This window comes from Podarcis cretensis (assembly GCF_951804945.1).
Source record: "Podarcis cretensis genome assembly, chromosome: 1".
In the NCBI taxonomy this organism is placed as follows: Eukaryota; Metazoa; Chordata; class Lepidosauria; order Squamata; family Lacertidae; genus Podarcis; species Podarcis cretensis.
In genome coordinates this window covers 76,958,690-76,976,782 of record NC_137170.1, presented here as the reverse complement: position 1 = coordinate 76,976,782, position 18,093 = coordinate 76,958,690, and the positions used below count along the sequence as shown (strand labels likewise).

General features: G+C 44.9%; 1 protein-coding gene across 3 annotated transcripts; it reads left to right on the top strand.

Annotated features, from left to right (window-relative positions):
- The first annotated feature begins 1,506 nt into the window (after window positions 1–1,506).
- On the top strand, window positions 1,507–10,312 carry LOC307222346 (uncharacterized protein). Of its 3 annotated transcripts, none has more exons than XM_079987528.1 (5): window positions 1,507–1,871; window positions 3,773–3,925; window positions 5,547–5,618; window positions 7,526–7,707; window positions 7,833–10,312. In XM_079987528.1, the coding sequence occupies exons 2-5, from the start codon at window positions 3,865–3,867 to the stop codon at window positions 8,670–8,672; spliced, it is 1,155 nt and encodes a 384-aa protein (XP_079843654.1). In that variant the 5' UTR covers window positions 1,507–1,871; window positions 3,773–3,864; the 3' UTR covers window positions 8,673–10,312. The 3 variants fall into 3 exon arrangements, with proteins under 3 accessions (XP_079843654.1, XP_079843652.1, XP_079843653.1); XM_079987526.1 differs by having other exon boundaries at window positions 1,507–3,223; window positions 3,315–3,925; XM_079987527.1 differs by having other exon boundaries at window positions 1,508–1,871; window positions 3,770–3,925.
- Window positions 10,313–18,093: the final 7,781 nt, after the last annotated feature.

The window sequence follows — 18,093 nt, the reverse complement described above, 5'->3', positions numbered from 1 at the left end:
CAGCTGGAGTCTTGAAGAAGAATGAGGAAACTGATCTGCATCATTGTAATGCTGCCTCCTACTTGTTTAGCCGACCTTGAAATATGGCCAAGGATCAAACTGAATGTTTTTGCTCGGCCACCAAACTGAACTGCAGGATTCCTGTGTATTTTAGAGCATCATCCTGTACTTAGAAGTATTCCCAGGTCAGTGGGTCTAGGACTGCAGCATAAGGCTAGTAGCTGAATTAAGCCTACAAAACTATAAACACAATTAGAGACCTTGAACTCAACAAGGCTTACTTTTGATGCAAAACAGCGGTAACAGAGACTATTTACCATGAAGGACAGTTATCTATGTAAAATAAATGTGGTACCAAATAAATCATTCTAAAAATACATTTCCCTGCAACTCAGAAAGCATACTTTTACATTTATATGGAATGAATGCACATATTTTATGTAATGAATGCACATATTTTATAACACAATAAGACAGAATAACATTCAGAATTTCCACATGGAGAAAGAAGTAAGATTGAGCTTTCAAATGTGATAGCAATCTTTTGTTGCTCAGATTGATACCATGGCCAAATATACCTTGATAAAAAAATGGCATGCTCTTTATTTGCAATCTGTATATGTAGGAAGAAACAAGATCCTTTATCTAATAAACAGCCCTACTAAATAGCCCATTTGGCTATTTAACCATGCTATATGGATACCCAAGCTTTTCACTCAACTAGTGAAAATCAGTAAAACATTAACGATTTTGTTGCAGTTATATGTACTGTAAGTAAGAGTATCTGGCCCCGATACTTTAATTATCTACAATACACAGAACATCACCAGCAACCTGCTCGTTGTCAGAGTGGCTATAACTCTGTTATCTTTCCACCAAAGAATCCTTAAGGCTAGTACTGTAGCATCTTAAAGACTAACAAATTTGTTATGGAAAAAGTTTTCATGGACCAGCTGCATAAATATTATTCTCAATTGGTGAGAATAGCATCAGATGCATGACATGTTATTCTCAGCTGGCAAATGTGTGCGTGCGCACACACAGCATATATGTGTGAAAAAATGGAGATAGAGTCAAATGGCAATGATATGCAAAAATTACAGGATGAAAATACAATTAAAGTTTAAATACATGTGCAATAAGCACAGTGACTATTCACAGGAGCCATACTTAGTGAGGGGGTGGAAATCCCCATCCCTATCCGCACAAACACATACACCACCTAAAGGCAGTACTGTCAATCTTAGTCGAACAGCCATCTGCTCTCAGGAGATTGATACAGCAGCATTTTTTTTCATCACCTCAGAGTTACAAGAGACAAACCAATAAGATCCACCCACAGGACGCTTTGCAAATGCACAGTGTGTTCTTTGGATTTATTTAAATACGAGCGACCCGACAGATGATTCCGAGATGATCTCTCCCCTCCCCCGCCCCCAACTACAGCCTTGTCTCTGAGCTAGAGAAAAGATCTGCCTGCCAAGCACTTCGTGGCACGCGCTGAAAGCGATACAGACGCGGGACACGACCACGGGGGCGGGCCAAGTTCACCGCCCACCGCGGGCAGGCGAGGGGCGTTCCTGGGAAGGCGGAGGCGTCCCGCTTGCGCCTCGCAGACTACATTTCCCATCCTGCCCTTGCACGGTCCTCGTGGCCCCCCTTCTTTCCCTCGCCAAGAGATGGCTCGGAAGCGCCGAGAGTCCGTCGTGGATTTCGGGGCGCGGAGCTCCTTCCTGGCAGGTGCAGCGCAGGGCGATCCTCGAGAGCTGCGTCTGGAAGCGCAGCCAGAACTTTAGCCCGAAGTTCTGCTGCAGAGCGCGGCGCCACTTCCCGTCGAGGCGGAGAAAGGAAGCTGCGAGCCCCGGCTCCGCGTATGTGGGGCTGCCCGACGGGCGGAGAGGGGCGCGCTGGGGACCCGGCGGGCCAAACTTGTAGCGTGGCCTCTGCCACGGAAGTGGGCTATGGGGTCAGGGAGGGGGAGCTGCCCACCCCAGGAGACCCCGGAGTCTTTTATTGCTAGTTTTGCTTTGTTTGTTTTACGTCTGGTGTCTCAGAATAGTTTATATCTTTCTCTTTCCTTTCCCTTGGTGAGCTTTATTGTGTGCGCTCGTAAACTTCCTCCTTTGTGGTGCTCTGGGAAAGGACCGGGGCACCAACGTTGCCATTTTTCCTGTAAGACCCCAGTGCCTCTGAATACCAGTCGCGGGGGGTGAACTGGGGGCGGGGGACAACCATGATAGCCAGGGTACTATTGCCCTCATATCCTGCTTCCCAGGAGGTATCTGGTTGGCCACTGTGGCCAATAGGAAGCTGGAGGAGATTGGTCCTTTGTCTGATCCATTAGGGCTTTTTTATGCTCTTGTCTTCTGGATGAGACCAAGATGTGGGTAGCCCAGCCCCAAGGGTCAAGTGGGGTGGTCTCAAGCAAGCGGTGACCTTCTGTCCTTCTCTTGCGTATGTGCCAATATCAAGTAATCGGAGATTGCCTCCGAACGTGTTCCGGTTTGTGTGGGAATGTATAAACATCATTTACAACACGGTGCCAGTTTGCACATTTGATGTGGGGTGATTAATCTCAATGTGGAACATTTATAACATCATGCCGGATGGTGGTTAAATATACAAGACAGAGAAGCCGACATTGTGTAATGAAAGCTGGAGCATGGGGGGCAGGGGAGATAACTCGGGAAAAAAGACATTATATTGATTCTGGATCATTGCTTGATATTCTCCTGCCCGCCTACACAACATCCACTTCTGTGCTGTCAGAGTTCCTCTTTCTAATGCTATGGAGCAACATGCTTTCAGGCTGGCTCTTAGAAGGCAGCTACAGCTGCACCATGAACTGATGGGGACTCTCTACAGCCAGATATACACCTTTGTCTACAAGTGGTGTTAGGGATTAAAATTATTGAATAATTATTCAAGAACTCCAAAGGTGCTACATCTCACAAACAACTTTGTCTTTTTCCATGGATGAGACCTTCCTCTTGCAAGCACTTAAAGCTACTTTTAATAATCAGACAGCTCCCCTGAATATTTCAATTAATTATGCCACATTTTCCCTTCATTGTGACTTTCCCCAGGCATAAGGTATATAATGCTTTCTCGTGCCTATATGATCTTACTGCTCATACAGTATATGGATATATACTTTGGCATGTTTTCACAACATGAGAAACTTTAGAACTCTAACAAGCAACTTGCTGCTTTCTTCATTGCAGTTGAGGACCAACCTGTTTACGGTTTCTACTTGAATTCTTATTCTGAATCTGCAACCTGATTTTTTTTTTTTTAAAAAAAAGTTCTACAAGTTCAGTAGTGAGTTTCAAATACAGTGGTACCTCTAGTTATGAACTTAATTCGTTCTGGAGGTCTGTTCTTAACCTGAAACTGTTCTTAACTAGAGGCGTGCTTTTGCTAATGGGGCCTCTTGCTGCCGCTGCGCTGCCGGCACACGATTTCTGTTCTCATCCTGGGGCAAAGTTGTCAACTCGTGGTAACTCTTCCAGGTTAGTGGAGTTTGTAACCTGAAGCGTTTGTAACCTGAGGCGTTTGTAACTTGAGGTGCCACTGTAATAGATTACTTACTCTCTTCTAATTTTGGTAAGAATAACAATTTGATCCAGTTTTCCATTCAGATTTGGTTTGACACCTCTGGAGCATGCAAGCTTGCTTCTGTTCAACATGCACACTTGAATGTTTCATTACCACCCTTCAAAGGATTTTGCATATGAACTTGCCGTTCTACCTTTTTTTCTTCTGCCAGTAGCCTAGATCTTCTATGCCCTGCTGTAAATCTGAGCTGTCCTGCTGCAGGTTTAGAGTCTAGAGCCCATCTGTTCTTCCATATTTCGGATTTGGATGCCAACGGCAGGCATAATGATGAACAAAGGACCAGATTCTAGGAAAAGTGGGATTACAGGTAAGTAAGAGAAGAGTGACAGACCCAGTTCTAAAGGTACCCTCAAAGGGCTTCTATTGCACAAAGGCATGCTGAAACACACCAGCACACCCAATCTGCATCCTATTGTTCAGATAACTTGCCTAGATCTGTGGCAATAGCTTGTTTCCCTGTGTGAGTCCATTTCTTGTTCTCCCTTTCTCTGTCCCTGCCCCATGGAGGGCCATGGACACGTGGGTCTTCAGGATGAAGCCTCCTAATACTAAGTAAGGTCACTGGTCCACAGAGCCAAGAGGAAGGCCATAACGCATTGACATGCAAAGATTCAATCCCTGGCATCTCTAGGTCAGATGGAGAATGACACTCGTCTGGAATCTGAAAGAGGTACTGCCAGTCAGTGCAGACAGTTTCAACCAATGGTCTGACTCAGCTTCATATGTCTCATGTGTAGCTCACTGTTTTCTCCTATGAATGGCAGTGGCTCTCTAGGGTCTCAGGTGGAGGTCTTCCTTGGGCTGAGATCCTACCAAGGACTGAATCTGGAGCCTTCTTCTCTGAGTTCATTGGATGCTTCCCACATCATGCCCCACTTGTAGACTTCCTGGAAGCATCTCATTGACCTCTGTTGTTGTGTGTGCCCTGGATAGGGAACCTGTGGCCCTCCTTGTGTTGTTGGACTCCAGCTTCCATCAACCTCAGCCTTTTGGCCAATAGTCAAGGATGACAGGAGCTGCCATCCAGTTTGTAGAACCAAAGCTTCCACATCTTTGTAGCATCATTATATGCCTGTCCATGGTACTGGGGAGTTGTTTGGACTATGAGCCTTTACTCTTGCTCTAAACGTTTTGAGTTGATCATCTGTGGTTGATACAACACATAAGTGCCATTTTAGGCAATCTTTGTTCACGTCAACGTGGAAAGTCTTGTGCTTATTGTATCAACCCTCTTACAAAGGCTCTGCCTTGTGCAAAGTATTTCATTTCATTTCATTTATTAAATTATTATACCACCCTATACCCGGAGGTCTCAGGGTGGTTCACAAAAAAAGATCACAATATATAAAATAAAAATAAAAACAACAATCCAGTAACACCCCCCCCCAAAAAAAGAGCCACATTTTAAATGGTATAGGATGTTGATTAGGTCAGCCAAAGGTTTGGTTAAAAAGAAACTTTTTTGCCTGGCACCTAAAGGTGTATAATGAAGGCGCCAGGCGAACTTTCCTAGAGAGGGCATTCCACAGATGGGGAGCCACTGCAGAGAAGGCCCATTCTCGTGTTGCCACCATCCGGACCTCTCAAGGAGGAGACACCTGAAGGAGTGTCTCACAGTGCAGTCTCTGGAATACCTTCCCTGGTGCAACATCCCAAGTGTTTTGCTGCATTAATGAAACACAGCACTACGTTGCTGTGGCGAAATGTCCCTTGCACAGCAGACATAGGACTCATTTGCACAGCTCTTAGATTTTTTAGGTGCTTCAATATGTGCTAAATGGTAATAGTATTGTCAACCATAAGCATTGCACTGGTTTGGGGTGGTGGTGGCAGCTCGTATGTTGCATGCATCAACTTTAACATGTGCTTTTTTGATGTTATCTGATAAGCCATTCCTTGCTAACATGCATTTTTCTCTCAATTTCCAGGCTTGCTTACAAAGCACCTTTGGAAGGCCTTGCACCTGTCTTCCCCCGTGGCACTTTCCCAACACTGTACAGGTAGGTGAAGCGTGCAGCGCATTCCAATATACTATCTGCTTTTGTATTCTGCTCCTGTGGACCGAATACTGAAACTGAATCTGGACAGTAAGAAAGAATTTGAACATTTGAACGATGGTGACACCATTTGTTGTGACTGTGAGAACAAATCATGCTCATCAAGGAAATATAGGCACAATTCTATACTTTGCATGAATGAGACAGGTTGGACAGATATACCTTTTCAGGGTACAGAATTTGTTCACAACTCTTAGTGCAGAATCCAATGAATAGGGCAAAAGTAGCTATTGTCTTTGATGGAGAGATGCTGGCCACACAGCAAAACACTGGATTCTTACTGGGAGGAAAGGTGGTAGCCTGTGCATGTTCAGCAGCTAGAATTTGTTGTTATGGGTTGGATCCCCTTGTGGCTTTCTCCTTGGGCTTTTGATTCAGCAGACCAGTGAAAGGTGAAGGAGATTTTTGTGGATTCCTCGTTTCTAACCCCTGCCACCTTCCATGTTCTGGAGGATCCAGATTTTTCAAGGACTGCAGGATGGATTGGTGAGAATTGCTTCTTTCCCACCTTCTCTTAGTGGAAGCGTCTGCTGGATCGAAAGCCTTTCTGCAAGCAGTGGAAGAGCACAATTGGACTCAACCCTATTTACTTCATTTATTTCCTGCTTTTCTGCAACAGATTTCACTCAAAGTAGAAATCTTATAATATAAGTGCTGCTTTACCTGGAATAATCTCTGTTGTATAAGAGCACCTTCCAAATTAACATCAAATTACTTGATTTGAAGCACAGAATACGTAGCCTAACTGTGCATGTTTGGCTGTGGATTTTTGTAACTGGATTGCAATGGATTAGCAGCCTAGCAGGATGGATTTGTGTTACTGGGAAAAGCTTTGGGTGCTGCAGGAGTTGCTTTGGCATAAGCCATTTTGTCCTCTGTCACAGCCACGCTCATTTGTAGGATCAAGGTATTCTTGGGCTTTCAGTATGAACAGATACTGCTATTTACTAATTAATTTTAATGTATGAACAAGTTAAGGCCTAGAGCCTCTAATAACTGTCACCCATGTTAACAACACTCAGTGGTGGTTCTTTTTCCATGTTGCCTCTGGAAGGCAAGGGGCACATCATACAGTTATTAACTGCATGCTCTTTGTGAAGGCACAGGCAATGTGCATTTAAACCAGCCTTGCAAATAAGCCCACGAAAGTTACTAGCCTGCAAGCAAACCTACCAGCTTGCAGAGGATGTCAAAGAGCTCAGTCTCTCCTATGGCAGCTTGCTGCACTTCTATGCTGGGTACAGAGGAGGGGAGCTTCCCTCTTCCAGCAGCCAGCCTGGGTTCTGTTCTGGTTGTAGTGGAGCAATGGAGCGCTCCATCTTTCTGCCAGTTTGCTTACTCACCTAAATGGAATTCCTGATCACCTGTGACTGCCAGGCTAGTGCTTAAATATCAGGCTGATTCAAAACACACAGGGTTGTTAGTCCTACTCAGAATGGGCCCATTGAAATTAATGGACATGGCCCACTAAAATCCACTAAGTTCAGCGGCTGTACTGTAAATAGAACATACAAAGGATACAGCTCACACATTTTAAGGAGTAGATGAATCATTTTAATTTGTTTTCGTTAGTGGTCTATTAGCATATTTTACGTTTATACGCTGAGACAGAGGGAATGCTTATAGAAACGGATGTGACAGCTACCTTCCAGTGAAAGGCTCTGCTTAAAGCTGTGTGTGTGCTCATGGCAAAATATAATCTAAAAGCAATGGCAATGGGAGTTGCGTGAAAGGAATTGCCTCTTCCCAGAGGCACAATTCATTAGCATTCATGGTACGTTGTAGATCTGTGCAAAGGGGAGCTATTTCATGAGCATCTGTTCTTGGGGGGAACCATCCTGTTCTTGCAGGTTCTTGCCCAGACTTGATAATGAGCAGGAATGAAGTGCCGGAACAAAAGATAGTCCACAGAGAAGCTTCATCTAGGCCTCGGTCACCCATGAAGACTCACCAGACACTCTGCTTATCCCTCTCATCAGACAATGCCAGGCAATACAGTGGCTTGGTCTCTCTGGAGAACCTTGATACTCAGGTGAGTGATGATCTAAGAGACCTTTGTTGGGGAATACACAGTTTGTTGTCTGTCACGCGGCTGCATCAGTTTGTGAATCTAGTAGCAGGAACTTAACTGATACCTTTCTCCTTTTTTTCAAATAGATGAAACAAGCCCACAGTGGTGGGGCAGCCAGCAGCACTGGTTCCCTGGAACGGGCATCCTTGTTTTGTGCCTCTGTACCCAGTTCCTCATCCAAATCCATCCCCTCCAAGCCAACGGGATCTCCATCCAAGCCCAAGTCTTCCAACTCGTTGTTTTCTCCGTTGTTGCCAAAAGGCAGCTTTGAATTCAATCCCAATCCGTCATCTGTTTCTAGCTCCAAGAAGCGCCGCAATGGGAGTCTCAAATCCAGGGAGGCCAGTGATCCAAAGCCAAGGGAGCTGCAGGCGGGCTTCGGTTTCTTGGAACCGGTCATCGCCAGGGTAACGGACTTCATCTACGTGGGGAACCTCCGTGCGGCTTACAGTGGGCAGGCGCTGTGCAAGAACCAGATTGACAGCATCATTGATGTGAGCAGCTTGCCTAGCGACTGCAGGCTGAGCTTCATCCCTTGCACCTGCAGCCGAGGGCCCCAGCATAGCTGGTCCCGCCTCAAGGTACACGTCCAGGGGCCTTTGGAGGAGGAGCGCCTTTCTCTGCAGCAGCCGTGCTTCTGGGACATCAACCGGTGCCTTGAGGCCTCGCTGGAGAAAAGGAAGCGGGTTCTGATTCACTGCAGGGATGGCTACTCCCTGGCTCCTACCTGCGTCATTCAGTACCTGATGGTCAAACACCACATGAGGCTGCTGGCTGCTTATGAGTTTGTCAGAGCAAGGTACCCAGTGAACATCCGGGAGTGTCACCAAGACCTGCTGGTGGACCTAGAGAGGTCTCTGTGGCCTGGAGAGGTGGACATGGAGTGCTCTAAACAAGCCATGTCGAGGAAGATGGCATGGACATAGGGTCAAGCTAGATGGCAGCAGTTTCATCTCACACATGTAGAAAGGTGGGGAGGAATGTGGTTCATGGTGACTGAAGCTTCTCTCCTTGCCTGTCCCTCCTCTCCCTGCACCTTCCCAGTATCTAGGAGAGGGAGCAGGTTTTTCATTGTACACACTCTCTTCACCCACCTCCTTTTTCTACAGCAGGGATGGCTCAACTTTTCCCGCTGCATTCACTCTTGGCTAGCCTTTCAGGGGCCATGCCCTGGTGGAGGGCTTGAGGAAAGCAGAAATGGGTGTCTCCAAAGTGAGCACGATCATCCTGGGCCCACTGTTTCCTACCCTTTCTCAGTTCTTTCACACCTTTTCTTCCACGTACACAGCCACACACACACACACACACACACTACACATCCCTGTCACAGTGTTGAACTTCCCCAGGGAGATTTAAATCTCTCCACCACGTCCAGTGCTGCAGTGTTGAGGGCTATTGCTGTCTCTCCTACAAAGGGCCCAACCTCTGAAGACCATAGGCAGTGGTTTTCCTCCCCCTTGCAGCATTGCACTGGGGGAGGAAAGCAACCACTTGAAAGGGCGTGATTTGGCCCATGGGTTTACCACCCTTGTTCTACAGCAAGTTCCTGGTTTCAGCACATGGGACTGCAGCAGCCATGCCTACTTTGGATCTTAGGATACAGTAAATAACCAAATACCATAAGAAAGCATGTGAGTGCTCAAAGCCAGTCAGAAGGCCTAAGGATGCCATTACAACGTTTCTGTTATGAAGAAGCTGCCTTATATTGAGCTGCCTTAAACCATCCTACCCCAGTAGATCCTTTTGCAGCCCATCTAACTCCTTCATTGGAAGATGCCAAGGACTAAGTTTATGTATGCAAGTATCTGCTTTGTCACTGAGCTGTGGACCAGGGCTATGTTTGCTCTAAAAATACTTTGCAGGGTGTGGGTGTGTGTCTTCTTTTAAACTTGATTTGGCCAGTAATGAAAAGAACTGAAAGGGGACTGAAAATATTCAGAGGACTGTCACCACTGGAAATCTTAGTTTGCAATTCTTCTGCTTTCTGAAGTTGACCAGGGCATTGGCCAGACACATTCAAGCAAATACTGGTAATCACCATAAGACTAAAAAAATTGCTTTTTTAAAAAGTGAAAACTGAGTTTCCTAGGAAACGAAATTATGCATCTAGTACCACAATCTGTGGTTTGGGAGGGGGTTTTTTAATGCTCCTTTGAAATTACAGTTTGCATACATCCCTGATCCTTGCTTTTGTGCTGAGATACACCAACAAGCTCTTTAAATTACCCAATTTGATGAGGCAAATGGCTCTCCACAGCAGCTATGCCTATTTCCATAACTCTGTAAATGTGATAATTCAGCCCTTTCTTAGCAGAGCCACCGTAGGCCTCTTTTATTGTCAGGGAAATTATAACACTGGAGCAGAACGTTCGAAGTGGAGATTGTCTTGACAGCACTTTCCAGCTCCTACAAGATGAGAGTTTGTAACATTTGCATAAAAGACTCTTAAATCAGGGATGGATGCGGCATTAGAGAGCAGGTGGGTTGTCAGCAGTGGAATTTAAATCTGGTGCTTAAAATCCTAGATTCTGTGATTGGAATAAAGTAGGTATTTATTCTTTTTTCATATATTCTGGTTGTATTTTTTCCCCTTGTTCTTTCAGATTTTGAACTGTGGTTGTAGATTTTGAACATTTTTATGCAAAAACACTGGCTGGTTTCATCCCTAGCAAACTGAAGCAGATGGGCAGTGGGTGTGTGTGTGTGTGTGTGTGTGTGTGTGTACAGACTGGGGTGGTTGGGATGTGAGCAGGCCCTTGATCCTTATCTGTTGCACCTGTAAAATGCTATGAATGCATTGACTCTACCAGTCAGTAGCCTTGAGGAATTCTAACGCAACAAGCACAACAGGCAGCAAGAAAACATGGGAGTTCCTATGGTTCCTCCAACTCTGTTTCAGCATCCTGAGCAGCAATGAAAAGAGAATCCTTCCTTTGCTCTACCTTCCCCACCCTGAGCATTACCCAGGTCACATGCACCCCCTTTTAAAAATCCAATACAAAATGTGGCTCAGAAAATTATGGTAGTTTTGCACCTCCCCTTCAGGTAGCTTGGCCAATATTCAAGGTGCTGGAGGAGCAAACCAGCCCTGCTGTGCTCTACCTCTCATTTAAATCAGAAGCAGTGAAGGTAGTGAATGTCCTGTGTGAGTGTCTGGAGGCTGTTGGAGGATGGATGGCAGCTAATGGATTGAAGTTCAATCCTGACAAGACAGAAATATTGTTTCTGGCAGATGGGGCAGGCAGGTGTGGGGGACTCCCTGGTCCTGAATGGGTTAACTGTGCCCCTGAAGGACCAGGTGTGCAGCCTGGGACTCATTTTGGACTCAAAGCTGTCCATGGAGGCGCAGGTCAATTCTGTGTTCAGGGCAGCTGTTTACCAGCTCCACCTGTTACGCCAGCTGAGAACCTACCTGCCTGCACACTATCTCACCAGAGTGGTACATGCACTGGTTATCTCGTGCTTGGACAACTGCAGTGTAGTCTGTGTGGAGCTACCTTTGAAGGTTACTCAGAAACTACAATTAATCCAGAATGGGGATGCTAGACTGGTGACTGGGAGCAGCCACCGAGACCATAAAATACTGGTCCTGAAAGACCTACACTGGCTCCCAATACATTTCCGAGCACAATATAAAGTGTTGGTGCTGACCTTTAAATCCCTAAATGGCCTCAGCCCAGTATACCTGAAGGAGCGTCTCCACCCCCATCGTTCAGCCTGGACACTGAAGTCCAGTGCTGAGGGCCTTCTGGCGCTTCCCTCCCTGCGGCAAGTAAAGCTACAGGGAACCAGGCAGAGGGTCTTCTTGGTAGTGGAACCCGCCCTGTGGAATGAGTAATTATATAACATTTATATAATCTGATTGAAGTTTGGCTTCAAATGTGTCATATGTGAGTAGCATTTCTATAATATGAGAAATTATATTAAATAAAGAACATTGTGACCCTATGTAGACCTGGCATTAATAGAGATGTATTTAAGAGGTGTCTGATTGAGACTACCCAACTGAAAAGTATAGCAGAGAAGTATAGGCATATCCTTGATGCACATACAGTCTGACTCAGAAAACACACAGGGGCTGCCAGCATTCAGGAATCAAGAGCCCTATGCATTTTGAGCTCTTCGGTAGGGTCAGGGGATTTATAGCCTTTTTTCCTATTCTAACTGACTCTATATGATAGCTGATCTTTGTGTAAAGTCCTGTTAGCATTCTTTCTCTCTACAAGGACAGCCCTTTGGGTTTTCTGGGTTTTTGTGCTACCCAGAAGTTTCATAAATGATTCTATGAAATTAAAAGTGTCTTACCCTCTAGATATTCCAGCCCCAGCCCTACTGCAATAAGTTAGTTGTTTGGTTCAGCCCTGTCCTGTTACTTTCAGCAAGGCTATGTTGCAATGGACTTGCTGCATTTTACCTTTTGAATGTTGCTTTGGCTGTGCTTCTACCAGCAGGTGGCAGAAGGAAGCTGTATTCCGAAGCAAGAGGGGCAATATGAAAGCTGGACACTTGAGGTTAATAAAATGAAGTCCGATTCCACCTTGATCATGCCCATGTGACACAAGCTTTTCTCACCAGGCTATGCCAGAGCGCATTCATTACTAAGACGAGTTGTTCTCCCTTCTCTGGCACTGCAATGACAGTGCAGGCAGCCCTTTCCTGAGTTGCCCAGGTGCCAGAACAGGAAGTCAGAGCTGTAGTGCTTTCTGACTGTTTGCAGCTAGCAGGGTGGTTACTGATTAACAGAGAGGCTTGAGATGGCATTGCATTTGCTTTTATAATCTAGCTGAATCAGAGCGGACATTTTATGCCAGAATCAAATGTGAAAGTGGACTTAGAGCAGCCTGGATTCAAAACATGAAGTTGGATTTCAGGCTCCTGATTTATTCCAGAGTACTGTGCAGGGCTATCTTGTGGCCCTCAAAATGTTGGACTACAACTCCCATTAGCCCCAGTAGGTAGGGATGATGGGAGTTGTAGTTCAGCAACATCTGAAGGTTCAAAGGTCTGCCCTCCCCCACTCTGTAGCAGGGAGTGCCTTCTATCAGTGGACTACAATCCCCATCATCTCTGACCACTGGTCCTGCTAGCTAAGGATGATGAGAGTTGTAGTACAAAATCACTCTATACTCCAGGTTTGTGTAGGGTTTACTCCTTCGCCTTTTCTTTTCCCCAAGATATCCCACAATGCAGCAGAGGCTTAGAATAAGTGTTTTCCTTCTAGACGGGTTCCCTTCCCAGGTTGATGAGCCCCATCTGCCCCTCACTTCCCTCATGGAGAAACTGCCTTCTGCACTTCAGGTTATTTCTATATAAATTGCCCTGATTAATGTCACATTTATAATTAGCAGCAAACTATCTTCCTGTGTGATGTCTTGATAATGCAACCAACCCAGTTTTTGTACATAATTATCTCTATGATCAATACATGGCAAACCCATTGCTTGCATTTAGAATTAGCATGTATTTGGGGGCTCTTGTACTTATTTCTGCCTGTCCTAGGTAGCCCAAGAGGACCCTGTGGGAAAAGAGGCTATCATATCAAAAAGGCAGGTTTGGGCTTCATCATCATCAACAACATCATATTAGCCATTCAGCACCTTTAAGGATCAGCATTCCAGTGCTATACTAGCCCTGCTTGCTGCTATCAGGGGAATGAGATTTGCTGGAAGCTGTGAGGAGAATTTATACTGCAGTATTGCCTTGGGTGCTGTAATCCTTCTTTAGTATCTCTTTGAACTTAAGATCTGTACCTGCACAGCGTGTCAAACGTGGATGTATTGAGTCTGCGGGAAGCATTGAAAAAGGAGAGGAGGAGCAGGAGGGAAGAGAACATCCGAAATCCACCAAACTACTGAGAAGCCTTAAAATCCATCTTCCTTGGATATAAACTTGAAAAGCCAGTTTTCATGGACCGTGCAGCTTAAAGCTGCAGCTGATAAATGTGATTATTTCCTCAGTATTGACTTCTTAAATGATACCCAATGAGAGTCTGTGGTACAGTGGGAAAGTGGTGGATTTGGGCTGTAGGATGCTGGCCCTTCTCTTAGCCAGTGGTGGCCAAACTTGACCCTCCAGCTGTTTTTGGACTACAACTCCCATCATCCCTAGCTAACAGGACCAGTGGTCAAGGATGATGGGAATTGTAGTCCCAAAACAGTTGGAGGGCCAAGTTTGGCCACCACTGTCTTAGATAGAGTGGGGGGGGCATGGTGGCAACAGATTTGGAGGCAGCAAATAGGGAGTTGTGGTGAGGCTCTGTGTGCTGCCTGCTTCCCTCAGGTGTGGTGGAGGTTGATGGCCCAGTGCAATTTATGAAGTAAAATTCAACTGTAAGTTCAGTCAGCTTCTGTATGTGAAATGGGGCCAGTAGGGAGGACCTTTGCTTCATGCTGCAAAATGTATTGGACTAGCCCTTATGCAAAAAGTTTGCTTCAAATTCCTGCTTGGTTGAGAAATTTGCTGAGTAGCCTCAGGCAATTTGTTCAGTTGCACAGTGGCAACGAAACTGAGCTTTGAATCAGGAAGTCCCACCTTCAAATTCTGCTTCTGCAATGAATTTGCTAGGTGGTGTTAGACAAGCTACTCTTTCTGAACCATGACTCCCCCCCCCCCACTCCCCATCATGAACTGCCGGCATTTACTTTACCTTGCCTTCTGGATTACTACGTATGCAGCACTTTGAACACACTAACATGCTATATAGATTATTATCACTTCACCTAGCCTACCTCATAGGGTTGTTGTAAGGGTATAATAGGAGAATCTGATGTGTCCTTGGAGAAAAGGTGTGGTATAAATACAAAAAGATCAATAAGGTAGTATGTACCTGAATTGGGTGCACATGGAAATTAGGGTGGACCCTGTAAATGTTGTCTATGTTAAAAATTAACTGAAGTTCTGATCATGTGTATATGTATATTTTTATATGTGTCTTACACTGGATTCATTTTACGTGTTTACCATGTAAAATATATGACTGTGCTCCCAACACTCTGCAAAATACACTTTCTCTTCTGTTATTCTCCCTGCTGCCTGACTTCTCCAAGACTTCTTGACTGCTTCCCAAATTGATTGCTTTAGCCGAGGGGGGTGGTTTGTATTTCTGGACCCTTACACACCATTGGTCTAAGGAAGACTCCATGCCCTTAAAGAGAGAATTGGTTTTTTTGCTGAGCTGTTTAAGAAACACATTTATACCTCCTCAGTAAGCCAGCTGCCCGTGGCTTGCCAGTTGATCCAGTCCTCCCACCAGCGCTGTGTGTTTTTCTTCTTGGGACTTAGGTGAGCCCTTTGCATGTCTCTTATTGACCCCCCCCCCACTTGCTGTTCTAAGAGGCTGAAAGAAAAAGTAGAAACTTTGTGGTTCCTAGATTAATGATTCTTGACGGGGGGAAAGGATCTAAACCCCAGTGTTGGAGTCAAAGTCTGCGCTCTGAGCACCCATCTGTCTTTTTTCTCTTTAGCCTGTTACAGCAATCAATTTCATCGGACTTTGTTGCTGGTCCCACTCCATAAAAGTGGCTTTGGCTCTCAGGATTCAAGAGCTGGAAAGCTCAGATTTACTCCGCCCTCATATTTAATTCCCACAATGTTAAGGAATCTGCAGTGTAAATTTGCACTGCGAAACCTGAGCTTGAGAATGCAGTCAAATCTCCCTGCTGAAAACATGGCCCGTTTCTACATTAAAACTTGCTCGGTAGAGAAAGCCTAACCAGAAAAAGAAAAAGAAGGAAGCATACGATTTTGCCTTTCAGGAAAGAAAAGCATAACTAATTTGAGTAAGCTTGCTCTGTGTTCAGTAAGCAATTTTGGGGCGGTAGGGAGCAGATGGAAAAGCCACTTGTTGAAGAAGAAAGGGGAAGATGTAATGCTTGACCGCGTGACCTTTTTCGCACTTGCTGCTAAGAAAATGATTAAAATAGGGTGCTTTGTTTTCAGTGAGTCTGAGTGGCGCTGGTTTCACAAGTAGCATGCTGACATTTCTGCAAAAAAGGCAACTGACAAGTTGGGATATACTGTAGAAAGTACGGAAAGGATACAAAACTGCAAATTACACAAACGTCTATTTTGATGAGTGGCATGATTTCCCTCTGTTGTTCCTTATTTGTATTTTGTTTTATTTCTAGTATATGTCACGCCCACTGTCATTTGCACCTTTGCCACCTGCGGTTACCACAATGACACCCCTCATTGGCCCTCCTGAGTCACTAGGAAAGGCAGGCCACAACCCAAGGAGACAGCTGCAGCTCCTTTGCAAGCCATTTTTAGAAGCACTTTCTTCTCCATTCTGTGATAGGCCCTACACATTTTTCAGGATAAGGTTTCTTTCGGGAGGTCAGCCATGGCCTTCGGGGGTGTCCTTTCTGGCCATCTTTTAACTCTTCCTTGTCTCATTCTGAGTATAATGGCCATCCAAAGATAGCAAAGTAGTTCACACACTGGTGGGGGGTGGGGGGGTGGTCGAGGCACATACCTTTTAAATAATCGATTTGAAACAATACAAAAATACAGGGAAACCTTAAAGTTTAATGCAACTTGTTCCCGAGAAGCTGCTGAAATGGAAGCAAATTCCTAAATGTATAGCTGTGTGCTTCTCTGGTTACCACCATTATGGCAGTCAGTAGAATGCATACATGTACTGATAAGAATCACTTGCAATAAAATGTAAGCTATTGACTAAGTAGCAAAGCATGCTTTGTCTCCTCACACGGGCTGCAATATGAGTTTATTGCAGAGGTTTCAGCACACAGTGTTTCTACAAGGGTTAAAACTTGCAAGTTTTCTGGAAGGCTTGGTATAGATAGGCTTTTCTCATTGCGACTGACCAAAGAATATATTTGTTTGTTATTGTAAGGTTGGATTTGTTGTGTTATAAAAGGAAACAATTAATACAAATTATATGGGGGGGGGAGGAGGAGAGAAAATGTATTTGGCAGCCTTCCATAAATTTGGCAACTACTTCCTCACTCAGCAGATGGGGAGCAGTTGGGCAATAAGTACAAACCAATTTCTATTTTCTAGTAGTGACCAAACAATACACTTGTATTAAATATATATATGCCTTTGGTTTGTTGCAGGTGCTCATCAACAAAACCAAGATGTCTGAGTAAGTTACTGTTGTGTTTATCTTGTGGAAAACATTTTTAAAAACATAATTCTAGAACTTCAATTTTTCTTTCAGTCCCGTCAACAAGAAGTAATACCTTTCTGCACTCCCATCTGTCTAGCGCATGTGCCACATCGGCTTCTCTATGCATTTTGTCAGCTGGATGGAGAGACGCACATGCAAATAGATCGTGTGCACTGGGCCGTCCCCCATGCCACCCAGAGGCTGGAGCTGTGCGCAAAGAGCTCTTTCAAAAAGTTACAATTCTTCTGGTTATCTGGCTTCTCTTTCCCCTTCCTTCTCTGCCAAACAATAGATGGGTGGGATTTTAACATTTCCAAAAATGCTTCGCCCACTATTGCCCTGATTGCTCCATGCTCAGTCTTTTGGATCATAGAATCTGTCTTTTTATTCTCGAAACTAACCATCTGTTTTTCCTTCCCTGCTTTCTGCTTGTGTCTATTTCATTCTCCCAAACCAGTGAAGAAGTAAGTTTCCCTTTCTATTTTGGCTGGGGTGGATGGGGTGAGGTTCATGGGTAGAACTTTGGATCAGAAGAGCATTGGCATGGTCATGCTATCAGTCTGGGATAAACTCTGCCCTCTTGGAGAAGATCTTGTAGGGCAGTGAAGATTACTCATCAACCAAAATGCATTGTCTTTCCTCCTCCTCTATAAGCAAATTTCAAACATTCCATTCCACCCTCCCAACATTCCATCACAAGATGGAATCTAGAATGGTGCTATGGAAATGAAGAGACAGCTGTGTGTGTGTGTGTGTGTGTGTGTGTGTGTGTGTGTGTGCGCGCGCGCCTACGTCTACCTATGTACATGCAAATTTAGGCTCTCCTCAGTGGCACCCTTTAGTGCAACCGTTTCATTTTTCTTGCATAAATGAAAGGTTCTAACTAGAAGAAAGTGAAATACTGTCCCACTTGGGAATGATGCCATAGGAAAGCTTGCACCCCCATCTCTGATACTGGGTTGCCTTGCCCCGCCCCCGTCAAAGAACTTCCAAGGTGTGCAATTATAACAATAGTATAATAATAATTATTACTTATACCCTGCCCATCTGGCCAGGCCTCCCCAACCACTCTGGGCAGCTTCCAACAATGATCCTCCATGCAAAGCTCACAACGATGTTTCACTCAAAGCCACCCCCCTAGTACACTACTTCTACTATAATAATAGGTGGTTCAATAGTGGTATTTTTTAAAATCCAACAAGAGGATGATGTGCTCT

Excerpts from the sequence above, each read along its gene's own strand:
- LOC307222346 (XM_079987528.1), top strand. The coding sequence starts at position 3,865 with ATGCCAACGGCAGGCATAATGATGAACAAAGGACCAGATTCTAGGAAA. Across the intron at positions 5,619-7,525 it reads ACTTTCCCAACACTGTACAG|GTTCTTGCCCAGACTTGATA; the intron begins GTAGGTGAAGCG and ends CTGTTCTTGCAG. Across the intron at positions 7,708-7,832 it reads TGGAGAACCTTGATACTCAG|ATGAAACAAGCCCACAGTGG; the intron begins GTGAGTGATGAT and ends TTTTTCAAATAG.